At 40.6% G+C, this 15,063-nt stretch overlaps 2 protein-coding genes across 2 annotated transcripts; one reads left to right on the plus strand and one right to left on the minus strand.

Annotated features, from left to right (window-relative positions):
* Positions 1 to 1,104: 1,104 nt before the first annotated feature.
* Positions 1,105 to 9,238, minus strand: creld2 (CRELD disulfide isomerase 2). The gene is made up of 10 exons (XM_004553950.3): positions 8,835 to 9,238; positions 8,592 to 8,674; positions 8,259 to 8,369; positions 8,008 to 8,099; positions 7,622 to 7,798; positions 6,773 to 6,871; positions 2,518 to 2,601; positions 2,256 to 2,351; positions 1,613 to 1,753; positions 1,105 to 1,458 (listed from the first exon to the last, which is right to left on the minus strand). Exons 1-10 carry the CDS (start codon positions 8,976 to 8,978, stop codon positions 1,400 to 1,402), a joined length of 1,086 nt encoding a protein of 361 aa, XP_004554007.2. The 5' UTR covers positions 8,979 to 9,238; the 3' UTR covers positions 1,105 to 1,399.
* A 255-nt stretch (positions 9,239 to 9,493) lies between these two features.
* alg12 (ALG12 alpha-1,6-mannosyltransferase) lies at positions 9,494 to 14,968 on the plus strand. Its single transcript, XM_076875869.1, has 9 exons — positions 9,494 to 9,682; positions 11,862 to 11,994; positions 12,100 to 12,273; positions 12,374 to 12,568; positions 12,664 to 12,766; positions 13,235 to 13,459; positions 13,622 to 13,791; positions 13,931 to 14,006; positions 14,438 to 14,968. Exons 1-9 carry the CDS (start codon positions 9,524 to 9,526, stop codon positions 14,673 to 14,675), a joined length of 1,473 nt encoding a protein of 490 aa, XP_076731984.1. The 5' UTR covers positions 9,494 to 9,523; the 3' UTR covers positions 14,676 to 14,968.
* The last annotated feature ends 95 nt before the right edge of the window (positions 14,969 to 15,063 follow it).

The following is a 15,063-nucleotide window of genomic DNA, read 5'->3' on the forward strand; positions in this document are numbered from 1 at the left end:
TGCCACAGCCTGATAAGACGGGCGCTGTGAGTGAATCACAAAATCTCTGCTGCGCCACTGCCTCGGAGTGCAATAAATAAGAAAAGCCCTGTGCGTCAGAGAAAAAAAAAAAAAACAGGTGAATTTACAGTGATTACTCATGGTGCCTGGTCACTCTGCATCAGCTCGCCGCGACATGATGATCCCCGCTTGAGCTGGTCTGCGGCTGAGGCGGCGGTGGAAGCATCATAACAAATACAGTGTACATCTCATAACAGCTAAACTCACCTAGATGGGTGTTGTAGCATCAATAATAGGTACACTGACTCATGTATTAGTCAGTACGCTGACTCATACTGGTGCTCTCCTAAAGAAAAAACAGTCTTGCTAGAGCTATAAGTCATGAATTTTAAAGAAGGACAAGTTTGCTCATTTTTTTCCTTCTACTAATTTTCTGCTTTGGCAATTATCTATCTATCTATCTATCTATCTATATATATATATATATATATCTATATGTTTGGTGAACCCCATATTCCTATGCCTCCAGAAAACCCCTTTCCATATGGTGGAGTTAACAGTAGGCAGAGAGGTGGGCTCTCTGCTGCCTCACTGCTAGATTAGACAGGCCTTTACTTGCCCTTTCTTATGTCTTAGAGGGCCTTGCAGTCAAAACAGCTGACATCATCACAGAGGAAGCTGGGAAGATTTACCGCAAGGTGAGACTTAGGTTAGAAAAATGTGTTTTGATCCCCACAGGGCCAGAGGAAGGGCCTTTCCAAAAAGCATGCCAATCAAGGGTAGGTGATGGTTCGGGTTTGCAAGACCAAGCAGACGTCATGTAGAACCGGGCCGTGTGGTATAAGTGAGGGTTAATGTTGGTGGAAATAAGAATGATGTTGATATTGAATATAATGGACAATACACAGCTGTGATCTGGCCTAGCTTCAAAATATTTATGCGATATCAGGGCAAGAGAAGCACCGTCTAGTCCTGTCCAGATGGTTTAAAGCTGGAGCGTCTTTATTTCATAAGACTATACTGCCATCCTGTGGTAATGCATGATTGCTGCAACATACACAAAAACTCCCAAAGCTGAAAGCGTCCACATTCCGATGACGTCGGTCAGTTTTTGATAAACTTCACATAATGAATCTTTATTGAAACATTGTTGCTTTTTAAAACCATATAAGACAAAGACAACGAGTCTGAGCACACTGGAGAAAAGCAACACCCAGCATGGTGAGAGCGTAAAAGGTGTGTGTTTTTTTTTCTCTGTTAATCATCCTCTGCTGGAAATCGACGTCCTCTCGGCTCTCGTTGTTTCGTTAAGTGCATGTGGTTGACAGTTTTATGAAGGAGGGGCTTCGAATGTGCAGCAATGTCAACAGTTTGTTCTTCCTGGTCCCCGTTTGTGACATCAAAGCTCTCCGTGTGGACTCGCGGTTGCCTCAGATGCTTCCGACTCCTCGGCTGTATCTAACATAGGAAAACTTATAGAATTAATCACACTGCAGTCAGTGAAGCACACAAAGTAAACATGTTGCTTAAATAACATCCTCACATCCTACATTACTACTGAAAACTTGTTAGAATGGGTATTGTGCTACCTCATGCCAACACTCATCCTCACCTGGCTGTTGTGTTTGCACACACTCCCCATCTTGCTCCTTGTAGCCTTCAAAGCAGATGCACGTGTAGCTGCCTTGATTGTTGACACACTCCTGGTGCTCTTTTGTGCACACTGGCTCTGACTGCAAACACTCATCCACATCTGGCAAAGATTTAAATAAATACATTAAAAAAAAATAAATAAAAATCGAATATATAGATAAAATGTATAGAGAAGTTTTTCATGGGTGCAACCCAAAAATGCATTATCCTTACAAATGTGACATCAGTTAAGGGGAACTAAAACAGACTTTCCAAGGGTAGAATTAAGAGGTTCTGTCCATCCACAGCAGTCTGGAGCTCACAATATCTTTTTTTATTACAACAATTAAAGACACATAAAGGGAAGATGTAAATATGCAAATATAAAGTGATCTAAAGTTAAGCCTGCATCCTACTGTGATGAGAGACTCATGCTTACAGTATGCACATCAATGACATGTCATAGGGCGAGAGGCAGGGTCCACCCTGGACAGGTCGCCAGCATGGAAGCACTAAGAATTTACTTCCAAGGACTGCTTCTTTTGGCTTCATTTGTATTAAACTCAAAGTGGAGACTGATACTTTAACGTAGTGTCAGAAATCTTTCAAATAGTGAATAATACCTGTGCAGGTTCCCTCTGTGTCTTGGTACCCGCTGGCACAAGCCTGGCAGTTATCGGGACCGGCTCCAGTGCAGCCGGAGCAAACTTTATCACAGGCTTTGAGGAACAAACATACCGAATAAAGTTAGATAGGTCTCACAAAACTGTCAGTAAATGGATAACAATCAGACATTGTAATATGAAACACCTAACAGCGATAAGTTCACTGGAAGCAAATTTCCACACTGCTCCAAAAGCTACTGTTTGGCATATGACCTCTTACCCTTGCAAGAGTAGGAACCTTCTGTGTTGAGGCAGTACTGATCTTCTTTGCATGGAACAGGGTCTTTGGAACACTCATTTACATCTGCAACACATCAGACAGAGAGCCATCAAACAGGCTGGCAACCACACAGCGCCATCTGCTGATCATTCTTTGTGTGCTTTACCACAGAGTGAAAACACAAAAAAATGTGAGTGTCTGCAGATTAGATCTCAGGGGCAAAACTGGATGTTAATGGTGGAGGTCAGAGGGGAATGGTTTGACAAAATTAAAACCTTGGCTGGACATAATAAGTATTACCTCTGTGGTTATCAACTTTCCCTGTTAAGCCAGGCGTTTGATTCAGGCTCTGTGTGTACATATGCTATACTGTATTCCCAAAAAGATAGGAAATTAATTTTGATTGAGTGAATGCAAAATGAATCATACTATATAACTATTTAAAAATGGCAGTTTATAAAACTGTCACGTAGGTTTTCATTTTGACCGACCTGAGTTTTGTTTATAGGAAATGCTTCCTATATAACACTTAGAGGGACTGAACTAGCATTAAATCCACCTATTAATAATGATGAACTGATGATCATCACAGTCAATAGGTAATGCTAAGTCTTCACATGGGTGTGTTTGGGGCAGCCCATCAGTGCCAATATGAAATTGCGATCATATTCAGTATCAGTATTTTCCAAGGTTTTCTGAACATTGTGGATACTGAGGACTTATCATTTTACGACACCAAGTTATGACCCCAACATCTGAATGTTGCCGCAGAAATTGAGACTCGTCAGACCAGGAAACATCTTTCCAAACTCCTAGTTTCCAACTTCTGGTGAGCCGGTGAGAACTCAGATTCCTGTTCTTAGGTCACAGGGGTAGCACACGGTGTGGTTTTCTGCTGCTGTAGCCCACCTGCTTCAAACTTCAATGTGTTGTGCGTTCAGAAATGCTCTTATGCATATCTTGGTTATAACAAGCGGGTATTTGAGTTACTGTTGCCTTTCCACTCGCTCAAAGCAGTCTGGCCATTCTCTTCTGAACTTTGGCATTTTCATCAAGAGAACTGCAGCTCACTGGACATTTTCTATGTTTCAGACCGTTCTCTGTAAACCTCAAAGAGTTCTTATATGCATCATATATATGATATAGATCATTATATTTTAATTGTGTTCAAAAACATTTTTCTTCTGGCTTTATCTATTGTGGGTGCAGAATGAGGGTGAAAGCAAAAATGTTTGACTATTACACTGCCTCAAGATTCACCTGTGACCATTCAAAGAGCAGTTGGTGCCCGTCTCCAGGGGAACCTGATCAAATGGACATCAGTCACTCTCCTGACAGTGTCAAGGTCCCGTTTTGGTGGAGGCTTTGCTTACAGAAGGCAACTTTGTTTTGTAACCAAATGCCACAACACAATGTGTGACTATCAAATACAGCAAGAATCACCATGAAACTTTTGTAAACAGGTAAAATGTGACATTTCCATCCTGGAGAAGTTGAAACGCTTGGATCCAGACACTTCCAATGTTGTAAAGTGAGACGGCTTTTTCCTTTGACATTGAGCAATGTATATTCTTAAATTATGAACTCCGGGAATAAAACCCGTTTGACCTATCCCACTTGAGTTCTATGAGAATCATACGTGCTGCCTGCAAACCTGATAACATAATGGTTGTGGACCACTATCAGTGTCCCATCAAAGTCAAAGTTATGGACTTTGGCCTATCATGTCATGTGTCCGCAGTAGTTCCTCGTGTCTGTGCACAGGCTCTTTGGTACAGGCCACCAGAGGATATGCTTCAGATTCCATTTAATTATTGAAACGTGGTCTCTGGGCTAAATAGCTTTGGAGCGTGCTACGAGGCTGCTGCTTTACCCGGGTAATCCGGTTCATCATACACACTCAGGGCCAGCCACCAGGCTATCCTTGAGACTGTCCTTGAGAAAAAGAAGAAAGCTGCAGTGTTCACTGCTGAATATATTTAAAACAAAAGAATAATTTGAATATCAGACAGGACTCACCCACAAGAAACCCGATACTTAAAGCTTAAGTGTCTTGTTGACCTGATTGAAAATGAGAACAGGATGCCACAGTGATCAGCATTTGTTGGTAAGCCTGATTAAACTAATGCTGGACTTGGATGCTAACCGGCGGATCGAACCCTTGGATGTTCTTGGGCATGCCTTCTTTGACCCCAGCCAAAAGGTCAACATTCATTTTCACACCACACATAGCAGCGGTAAATTTCACACCCTGACCTCTTGCAACCCACTACAGGTCCCCAACAGGTGGGTTGGGGACCGCTGACGTATAGGATCTGGTTAAGGCAACTTAACACACACCTCATTTGATTGTAATTACACTAGTGTAGCATTTTAACGAAGTATTGATTATGAAATTGTTCAAATATGATTTTGGTGTTTTTTTCCCCTTTCATTCCATTTCTGTGGTATTTATTCACTTCTGTCATCCTGTATTTAATGTATATAAGATTTAGATGATTCTGATCATAATTAAACCAATCAATCAAGGCTTTATTCGACACGTGCAGGTTGCCCTGCAGTGAAATGGGACACCCCCCCCCCCCCCCCGACCTTACACACACACAACACAGACATCACATGGGGATACAGGTCGGAGATCGGTAGCGTTACAGAAAAAAACAAACAAAAAAAAACACTGAAATATACACTACAATGGGAAAGTACAAGAGGAAAAAAAAAAGAAAAAAAAAAGAAAAAAAAAAAAAAGGAGAGACCTCTACTCATGCTGGGCTCCTGGGAGGACAGCATAAGAACAGGAAACTAAAAAACTCCTCTGCACAAAAAGCACATACATGTCCACAGCACAACATTATGGAACACGTGACAAGCCACAGGGTCGGGTGGGGGGTGAGGAGTAATCCGAAGCAAACACAGCAGCCATCCTGCCCAGCGCTACCATTCCAGCGCGGGCTCAGACCCGCCGTGTTCCCAGGAGGGAACAAGCATCGAAGGCGTTTGCAAAGGGAGGGGCGATGAGTGTGTGCATATCAGTGTATATGTATGTGTGTGCGAGACAGTGTCCTTCGCCCTGCTAGGCTAAGCAAACAGTCTTCCAGCCAACCCAGGTGGCCTTGCATGGAATGGGAAGGAACAGTCTAAACACAGTCGTTATCAGGGTGTTTTTGTTCGGCTCCAGCCTTGCGACCGCAGCTGGCGCTGAAAGGGTATCCACATGAAGTGATGGTGCTTTTTACTTTAGTGCGAACAGCTCATATGAATTTCAAAGCAATTCTAACAGTCCAACACTGGTCTCTAAATCTCCCGTTGGAGAGCCGTTAGCTTCTCCATGATGTTATCAAACTTGCGCCCTGTAATGTTGTCATTCTTGTGCTCAACCAAACCTACTTATTATGGCGTATGCCCCCATAATTTGTGTACACAGCCAAAAGAGTGTGTGTGAGACACTGGAAAATGTACATAAAGGAACGAATCAAGCAGGGGTTGGCAGAGGTACGGGTGAAGGCGCGTCACCCTGCTTTAAAGTAGACATGAAACACCACGTTTTAGTTTTAGTCTCATTTTTCCACTGAGTTATGATTTTAAACTCTTAATTCTTAAATCCAAGCTAATAGACAATGTTAAACCTATGACAGTTCTTTAAAGTAGGACTCCATGGTGTATAAATTGGCCTTTATACATGTAGCCTTTTAGTCCACTTTTAGCTTGACATGGCCATTAATCTCACTTCATAATATACCCCTCAGACTGCTTCAAGCCTTCAAGAAGGCAAGATTAACTCAAACAAACAACCAAGGTATGCAGAAGAGCATCTCTAAAACAGCAGATCAAACCTCGGAGAAGCAGAAGACCACACCGGGTATTAGCCAAGAACAGAAAACTGAGGCTAAATTGGACGAACCTGTGCTAGCATTCTGACTTGTGCTACTAGCATCAAGTTTTAAAATGAACATAAATGTACTTAAAAATAACATTTTCAAGAATTTACGAGGTCTGGTACTGTTCTGAGTTTAAAATATAACTAACCCGTCCATTAATGGTTGATTTCGCAACAATTTGTGTAGTCAATAAATTGTTATGAAACAGCAAAAAGATCGGAGATTTGCAGGTTTATCCAACCAGTGGTATAATAATCAAAGTTGGAACAATGATGGAACCCAAACAGCAAGAACAATAGCTCAGATGACCTCTTTATCGGAGTACTTTTGTTAAGAGAATGTCATGTAGCATGGAGAGCCAGTACACGTTGTCTTACCTACACAAGTTTCCTGGTCGTCTTCCTCCCAGCCTTCCTTGCACTCATCACAGTCCTGATTGTTTGCTCCAGTGCAGGTCTTGCAAGAGAAGTGACATTCTGCAGAAGTGAAGACCAAATTTCCATCAGTACGTTCATGTTGGTGATGAGTTTCTGGTGCAACAGCAGGTAACTTATTTAGTAGGGGTGGGGGAAAAAAATCGATACTGTGTAGTATCGTGATATTTTGTTTGCTAATAATGTATCATTACAGGGACAGCAGAAATCGATATTTTGTTACAAAAAAAGTTTTTGTGGACTGATCAGCTCCTTTTTCTGAGCAAGAATCCTGACATTCCTTCACTGTCCAAATGTGTTTAACTTTTTTTTGGCACCAACATGACAGTTTACTTATTTTAATTTAAGACATGTTTTATTTTAATTAAGTTTAAAACTTTTTTATTTAACGTAAAATTATATTTTGTTTTAATTTACTTTCAAATTCTTCAGTTGCTGAATGGGCTGCATAGTTTTCATAAATTGCATAGTTCAGAATAGCTATAATTGTACCAGATGGTTGCATTCAGTTAAGTTGGACTAGACTGTAATACAAACCGTTCAGTTTGTCAACAATAAAACTGACTGAAATGAGAGAAAGACTGAGAGTGAGACTTTGATATTAGATAAAATGAATATTGATAAAGTTTACCTTTATGTACAGAATCTGAATATCACAAAATATTTAAAAAAAAATTTTTTTATATCGTATCGTGCGTTAAGTATTGTGATAATATCGTATCGTGGGATGTATGGTGATCCCCACCTCTATTATTTAGTTAAACTGAGTTTTTTATTATTTATTTTTTTTACCTGTGCACAGAGAAAAGCTGTCGTTCCTCACTTCGTTGAAGTAGCCGTCGATGCAGTCTAGGCAGAACTCGCCCGTATAACCGTGGTGGCAGCTGCACTTCCCGTTTCCCCCACGGGTCCCGTCTCCATCGCACGCACCATTCCCGTGACAGGGTCGCTCAGAACCCCCCACACAGGCTTAAAAATGAAGACAGACAAATTATTTTTGTGCTTTTAAACCAAATTTTACAACTCGCTCTTGGGATCTCTCTTTTTCTGTGCACGGTAGCTTCTGCAGCTTTTTTGGTAGATTTTTTTCTTTTTAAAAAAACAAAAAAAACCCAAAAACACTCAATGCCACTGGGGGAATAACTGGAGCACTGGGGGGTGTATCTGTAAATTCTCACCATTGCAGTCGGGTCCAAATGTTCCCTTTGGACAGCACACTTTGATGGTCTCTATGCAGAACCACTTGTGCAGATCGGGATGTTTCGTTTTCCTGTGTTGCAACAGGAAAACAAGGCAGGAAGAGACGAGGTTTAACAGCAGGTTAACAACGCAAACAACCCTGATCAGCATCTGCCAGCCTGCCTGACCATGTGTCCATCACTCATTAGGTCCCCTTTAAAATCCAACCACGTCATTTGCATCAACCCACCTCTTGAACCACCAAGTCTCGAAATGCTCCTCGTGCTCCTCAACCATGTGGTTGCACTCAAAGCTGCTGCTGTCGCACAGCCCCTCCACGATCTCCATCAGCCGAATCTCGCTGGGGTGGAAGGAAAGCAGCAGACGAGACAAGTGCACAAGTTAGTTTGAGATTGTAAACATACATCTCAAAATGTACAAGAAGATTTATATTTGCATGAAAAGAAAAGAAAACAACTTCATTTGATGGAAAGCAGGTCTGGTGAAAAGTAAACAAGTAAACAGCTCAGATCACAGGACCTGTGGCAGGGTGACCTGTAGGCTGGGCTCTTGGCTGTCTCACCTCGTCTCATATTTAGACAATTTCCTCTCCTCCCAGGCTGTGTTTCCTCCTCCAAAGTTCTGGTTTGCTGTTCTCTCGAAGCCCTGACATACAACGCAGACATTTTAATTTTTGAGCCCAGAAATAAGAAGGACCCTGCACTGAGTAAAGGACACCCAGGCATCTTACATTAGACTGACGTATGTTCATGTCAACACAATGAAAAACAACACAAAGGAAGAAGGTCTGCAAACGCTCACTGACCTTGTTGAAGTTCTCGGTGATTTGCCGGCAGGTGTTGCAGGCGCTTTTTAAATCCTTCTTGGCGTCAGTAACTTGACAAAGTAAGACAAGAGTTAAGCAAGACAAAAGGCGCAGCAGCCGCAGCTCTGGACCGGTGGACAGCATCTCAGCAGATCAATTCACACAATTTCATATCAGGAGACGAGCGCTCCAGCCACTAGCACGCAAGCTTTTCACTGATGTTAAAGTGCTGCAGCGGTCGGACACATCTATGCGAGGTGTTCCTAACATTAGATGAAAAATAGCGTTATCTATGCAAAGCGTGACAAAATGGTATTTACATGCCGGTTACATGGGAAAAAAACAACAACCCTGAAGCGGTTCTGGTTTTCCGCGTCAGCGTCTTAATCGAATTGTGGCTTGTGGTGATTGGCTGTAACCGCCTGTCAATAAAATGGAAAACCAATCGTGAGTCGCCACGCGCGGGACAATAGAAAAAAAACCCATCCCCACGTGGAAAATTCAGGAAGCTCGCAGGTAAATTCAAAATAATTTTTTTTCATTTTTTTAAAATTAGGTTTCAATAATATTTCTCAAAAGCCCTACTAATAAAAACCCCTCAACGTCTTAGCCAAAGTAAAAGTTGCATCGTTCACTTCCTGTGACTGCCGGAAGTGAAAACTAGCCTTTTCTCTTTTTTTTCAGCTGTCATGGCTGAAAAGAGGACTGTTTTGGGGCTACCACTGTTGTTTTTATTAGCTTCCGTGGCTCTCTTGCATTTATTTATTTGCCCGTTCACTAAGGTTGAGGAGAGCTTCAACTTACAGGCGGCACACGACCTTCTGTATCACAGACTTGACTTTGACAAGGTAAGCATGCAGCCATTTGATGTGTTAATAAGCTAAGTGGACACAGAAAGCACCCGTGGATGTAAATAAAACATTCGTAATATTCAATTTCCCTTTTTGTCATTTTAAAAAATAGAATACCATTCTTACGGCCCTAAAGATGTTAAATATAAGGTACATTATGAAAAAAAAAATGTGACAGCTGCGGGTACAGTTTAAATCCTACTTTTGATGTAATGCTACGTCCCAAACATTCTGCTTGCTATTGATGCTTGCTATAAAAATCATACACACCAGTAGTTTGACAGCTATACTGCGGTGTGGACTGTTCCATCGTAAACCTATAGCTACAAGAAAAAAATAAATGTGGTCTTATCCTCACCCATTCACGTCACAATATTAGAAAAATACATTCATTCACAATAAAACAAGAGAACATAACAGGAGCTCTGTTGAAACATGGGGAAAAATATGACCAAAACTGAGGGACAGGGTGGCTGAACATAGGTATACTGTTCCTATTTAACCTGATTTATTGTAAGGCACTACACATAAGCACATCATGGGAGTAACTCGACCCTACTGGGAACTACGAGCTTTGATGCCAGGGTTGGGGATAAAATCAAAGCCTCAAACAAAGAGAGACCTATTGGATTTATGCCATGGAGGCCACCAATAACTGTGGTCCTAATGAGGACTAATATTAGGGTCACTAAATTTTGTAACTGACTAGACTTGACCTACAGCGTTGGCTTTCAGCATTAACATTGCTTTGCAGTTCTTTTCTGCCTTCATTGTAGTGCTCTGATATATCACTATCAAGATTTATAAGAAATTTAAAATTTAAAAAATCCAAAGAAGAGACTGGAGAATCACCTTTCGGAGTATTGATGTTGCATTGCATGTACACCAGAGGGCACTCTGAAGCTAGCCTGGCAAAACCTGTTTGAAATGCCACAAACTCAACAACCAGCTGATCTTGTTATGACAATAAAACATTTTTAAACAGAAATGTCTTATAACCTTCGTAAAGACTCATAAACAACTACACATAAACAGATTTCCCTGACATTTATTATGTTTTGTGTGCCTGAAAGAAAAACAATAAGTTGATATATCGGAATTTTTAAATTACTCAATATCAGTATCTATTGGGCTTTATTCTGTTCTGTTGTGGCATCAATGCTTTTGTTCTATTTTATTGTTTATTACAATGTTGCTTATCACAATATATTACAACTTGATAACATGCAGGACTGTTGTGTTCCCTGTGATGAGGGTGTCCTGAAAAATAATAAGTCAAGAGCACAGTAAGCAGTCCTGAAACTTAGGACTGGACTAGGGCTTAGGAAACTTGGACCCCCCAAAAAGGAAAAACAAAAACGAACCCAATAGACAGCAAAAATATTTGCAGCAGTCTTTACAGCTTGTGATATTTTTAATTAGGTGTTCACTACAAGATGAACTACATGGTACAGAGCTGTCAGTAGTATTCTTCCACAGATGACAGAGTAACTGTGAGAATGACTTAAAAATACATTGCAACACATCTCAAATTTGCATGAGAATGCCTGAATGTTGCTCAATTTTACTAGATAAATCTTCTCTGGGAAGATTAGACAAAGGTTTACCTTTATAAGAAGCATGCACTGTACAGTGTAGGGGGTGAAACAATGCTGTGAAGACATTGTAAAGCACGGTGGAGGGAGGATCATGGTTTGGCTTTTTATTTTTGTTTTTTTATGGTCTGGATATCTGGACATGCAGAGAGTAATAAATTCAAAATTCAGTCAAAAACATACATACAGTAAAATACTGGGGCATCACTCCATGATTTGAAGCTTAGAAGAGTCAAGACAATGAAAAACCAACTATAGGATGATTAGAAAGAAGAAATCCATGTTTTAGAACAGCCAAGAGAGTCCTGACTTTAACATAACAGAGATGCTTTAGACAGTTTACTTGTTTGTTCTGATAAAAAGGGAGAAAAAAATCCATGACATCTGGGTAAATTCCAGGTCTTGCTTAGGGTCATGTGATTTGATTGAAAGCGAGAGATTAGATTGTTTTATCTACTCTTGTTTTTGAGCTCCTTTAAATCACTTATACGGTGATTTAAAGGATTTTAAATCACTTTAAATCACAGTGATTTGTGGCTGTATAAGTCTTAGAAAGTACCTTTTTTTTTTTTTCTTTTCAGTATGACCATCATGAGTTCCCCGGTGTGGTGCCGCGGACTTTCCTTGGCCCCCTCTTCCTCTCCACGCTCTCCTCCCCTGTTGTTTTTCTTTCTTCCCTGCTGGATGCACCAAAATTCTACACACAGCTTATAGGTAGCGTACCATCTCACTTTTTGTTGTTTAGTATCCAAACCACTGAGATGTAAAGGTAATTAAAAGCTCTAAAGAGATGTTTAATGTGCTGTTCTTTCTGCACAGTCCGAGCTTCCCTGGGAGTGTGCGTCATCGGTGCACTGTGGCACATGCAGAGAGAAGCAAGGAGGCAGTTTGGCTCCACAGTTGCAGACCTTTTCTGCCTTATATGTGCATCTCAGTTTCATTTAATGTTCTACAGCACAAGGACACTGCCCAATGTATTCGCCCTGCCATTAGGTAACCCATCAGCTCTCATTTGAGTTCTAGTTTCTTTCTTTGTTATTTTTGGAACTTAAATAATCGAGCATTATAATGATGAGTAAAATTCTCGGCCCAGTTCTTATAGCATTCACATCATGGATGGCTCAGAGATATGGCCGGTTCATCTCCCTGTCTGCTTTGGTCATCATTGTGTTCCGGTCAGAGTTGTGCATCTTTATGGGCCTCATGTTACTGATGTCGCTCCTGAGCAGGAAGCTGGGGCTGCTGCAGCTGCTGAAATATACTGTTCCTGCTGGGATATTGTCATTAGGTTAGTGGTTCATCTATAATAAATACAGTGTATGTCTAACAATATTAAAAACGTGCTGATCACTGTTTGTGTTTGCTTTCCTTTGTCTCCTGCAGCTCTGACAGTGGCTGTTGATACCTTCTTCTGGAGGAAGCTCCTGTGGCCTGAAGGCCAGGTTTTGTGGTACAACACCATTCTCAACAAAAGTTCCAACTGGGGAATATCCTTTGATTTATTCCAGCACATCCTGTTTGCTTAGCTGTTTGATAGTTGGGAAACTATGGGGGGGAAATGACAACCACAAGAAAAACACAATGTATTAGAAAATGTGACATTTCACTTTATGGAAATAGTAGGAGAGGATAACTGTTAGAGTTAGGACTTTGTTGACTGTGGAAAAATTACTTTCCTTGTTGGACTGAATATTTCAGTCATTTTATTTGTATTGCACAATTTCACAGCAACAGATTTCTTAGTTTATAACTGTTAATTTAATAAATGTTTTAGTTTCATGGTATCTTAAAAGCGTGTTGATGAACAGCATGTTGATGCCCTTTGTTAAAATATTCCTGTATGAGTCCAGTCTCCTTTATCATTCTAGCTCAGTTAAAATTCAGGTAATTTTATGACATTGTTGTTGGTTTATTGTTGGTTGGTTATAGCAGTCCTTGACTATTCTCCCCAGTAAACCTCTCCATTTCTCTGGTACTTCTACTCTGCTGTACCTCGCGCCCTGGGCTGCACGCTGTTCTTTGTCCCCCTTGGCCTCCTTGACAGGCGAATGAGAGCACTGCTGCTGCCCACAGTGGGCTTCATTCTGCTCTACTCACTGTTGCCCCACAAAGAGCTGCGTTTCATCATATACACTTTTCCCGTGCTCAGTTTGGTGGCTGCGCGTGGTTGCTCTTTCATGTAAGCTGAAACGTACGGCACCTGTCCTTATATTGAAAGAAGAGTGAATGATCCTAAAAAGTTTCCTTTCTCTTAAAATTGACATTGAAATTTGGAGAGCTGAAGCTGTTTGTCATGCTTTTTACTGTTTTGTTTGTTTTTTCCTCCTTCTATGTGATTTAGTTTGTGCAACTACCAGAAATCCTGGATATACAAACTGGGTTCTGCATTTGTGGTTGGCCAGCTGTTGGCAAACACGGCATACTCTGGTATTTGCCTCTATGTTTCTCACCACAACTACCCTGGAGGCAGAGGAATGCAGGAACTACACCGGCTGTTGCCAGCCTCAGCAGGTTGGAATCACATCAAGCTTTTTTTTTTCTTTCTGAAGGGAGCGCTCACACAGTTACATATTTAAAAGTCTGTCAGAAATGCAGGAGATAAAGAATCGTGGTTTTCTAGTGAACTCTCATTGTTGCTGTCTTTCCTCAGATGTATTTGTTCACATTGACACCTACACTGCTGAGACTGGAGTTTCACGCTTCCTACAACTAAACAAAAACTGGAGGTTGGTGTTTTATTTTGATCTGAAATCTGTCCACCAATCTTCTTTTTTTTTTTTATATACAGTTTTAAATTTTCTATTTTTTTGTGTGTGTTTTGAGTTAAGCTTAGAATTCAGAAAAAAATTTGGCCTCACTTCAGTTTTCAGTATCTGTATTGTCAGTTTTAGCTTTTTTCAAATATTATAACATGGGTAACATTTGGAAATGGGGAAATTGTTACAATCTCAGAATAGGTACTGCAGTACAAATACTTTGGAAAGGCAGGTCAGACATGCTGGACCTCAATAAACATGTCTGTGAAAGCCTTATGAAGCAGGTTACATCATCAAAGTGACAAAAATAAATACAGCTTTATTTTTTTATCTTAGCTTTTTAAGTAAACTTAAAATATTATTTTAAACATTTTTAACACTTTACTTCCCATTTTCAACAGATATGACAAACGTGAGGACTTGAGCCCCACGAGCCCAGCTATGCAGATGTACTCGCACCTATTGATGGAGGCTAATGCGACCAAGATAGAATTACTCCAGGACACCCATCAGCCTCTGACCTTCATAGAAGGTTACCGCAACATTGCCTTCAGTGTGTTTCACTTCCCTCCTGTCAGAGTGCACTTGGAGAGAAAAACTGTGCTGATGGAGAGAAAGGCCATCAAAACAGTGACTTAAACAAGTGTTGGATTTTTTTCTTTAAATTTGCTGACCACTACTGTGAAACCAGTGCTTTTACAGAATAATAAAAAGTATCTCTCCAGGTATCACATTTCCACTACAAAAGATTATCAGTGTTGCATTAACATAGTCATGAATCTAAATCTTATCTGCTCTCATGCAAGGAAACGAGCTACCACACGTTCTCCGTGAAATTATTTTGTCTTCTGAATAAATCTTTGTATTATTATTTTTTAGCTCAGAGGATAACAAAAAAAATAAAGTTCACTGAACACTGGAGATGCTTAAAATGAAGTGAAAACATTGAATTCTTGTACTCGTGTGCCTTAAGGCTCCACACTAAACACCAGCTTTTCGGTCTCATTGATAAGAACAAGACTACGAT

Source organism: Maylandia zebra, linkage group LG17 (genome assembly GCF_041146795.1).
Source record: "Maylandia zebra isolate NMK-2024a linkage group LG17, Mzebra_GT3a, whole genome shotgun sequence".
Taxonomy (NCBI): Eukaryota; Metazoa; Chordata; class Actinopteri; order Cichliformes; family Cichlidae; genus Maylandia; species Maylandia zebra.

Excerpts from the sequence above, each read along its gene's own strand:
- creld2 (XM_004553950.3), bottom strand. The coding sequence starts at position 8,978 with ATGCTGTCCACCGGTCCAGAGCTGCGGCTGCTGCGCCTTTTGTCTTGC. Across the intron at positions 6,872-7,621 it reads CAGCTTTTCTCTGTGCACAG|AATGTCACTTCTCTTGCAAG; the intron begins GTAAAAAAAATA and ends TCACTTCTGCAG. Across the intron at positions 2,602-6,772 it reads CGACCAGGAAACTTGTGTAG|ATGTAAATGAGTGTTCCAAA; the intron begins GTAAGACAACGT and ends GATGTGTTGCAG.
- alg12 (XM_076875869.1), top strand. The coding sequence starts at position 9,524 with ATGGCTGAAAAGAGGACTGTTTTGGGGCTACCACTGTTGTTTTTATTA. Across the intron at positions 12,569-12,663 it reads TGCTGGGATATTGTCATTAG|CTCTGACAGTGGCTGTTGAT; the intron begins GTTAGTGGTTCA and ends TGTCTCCTGCAG. Across the intron at positions 14,007-14,437 it reads CAACTAAACAAAAACTGGAG|ATATGACAAACGTGAGGACT; the intron begins GTTGGTGTTTTA and ends CATTTTCAACAG.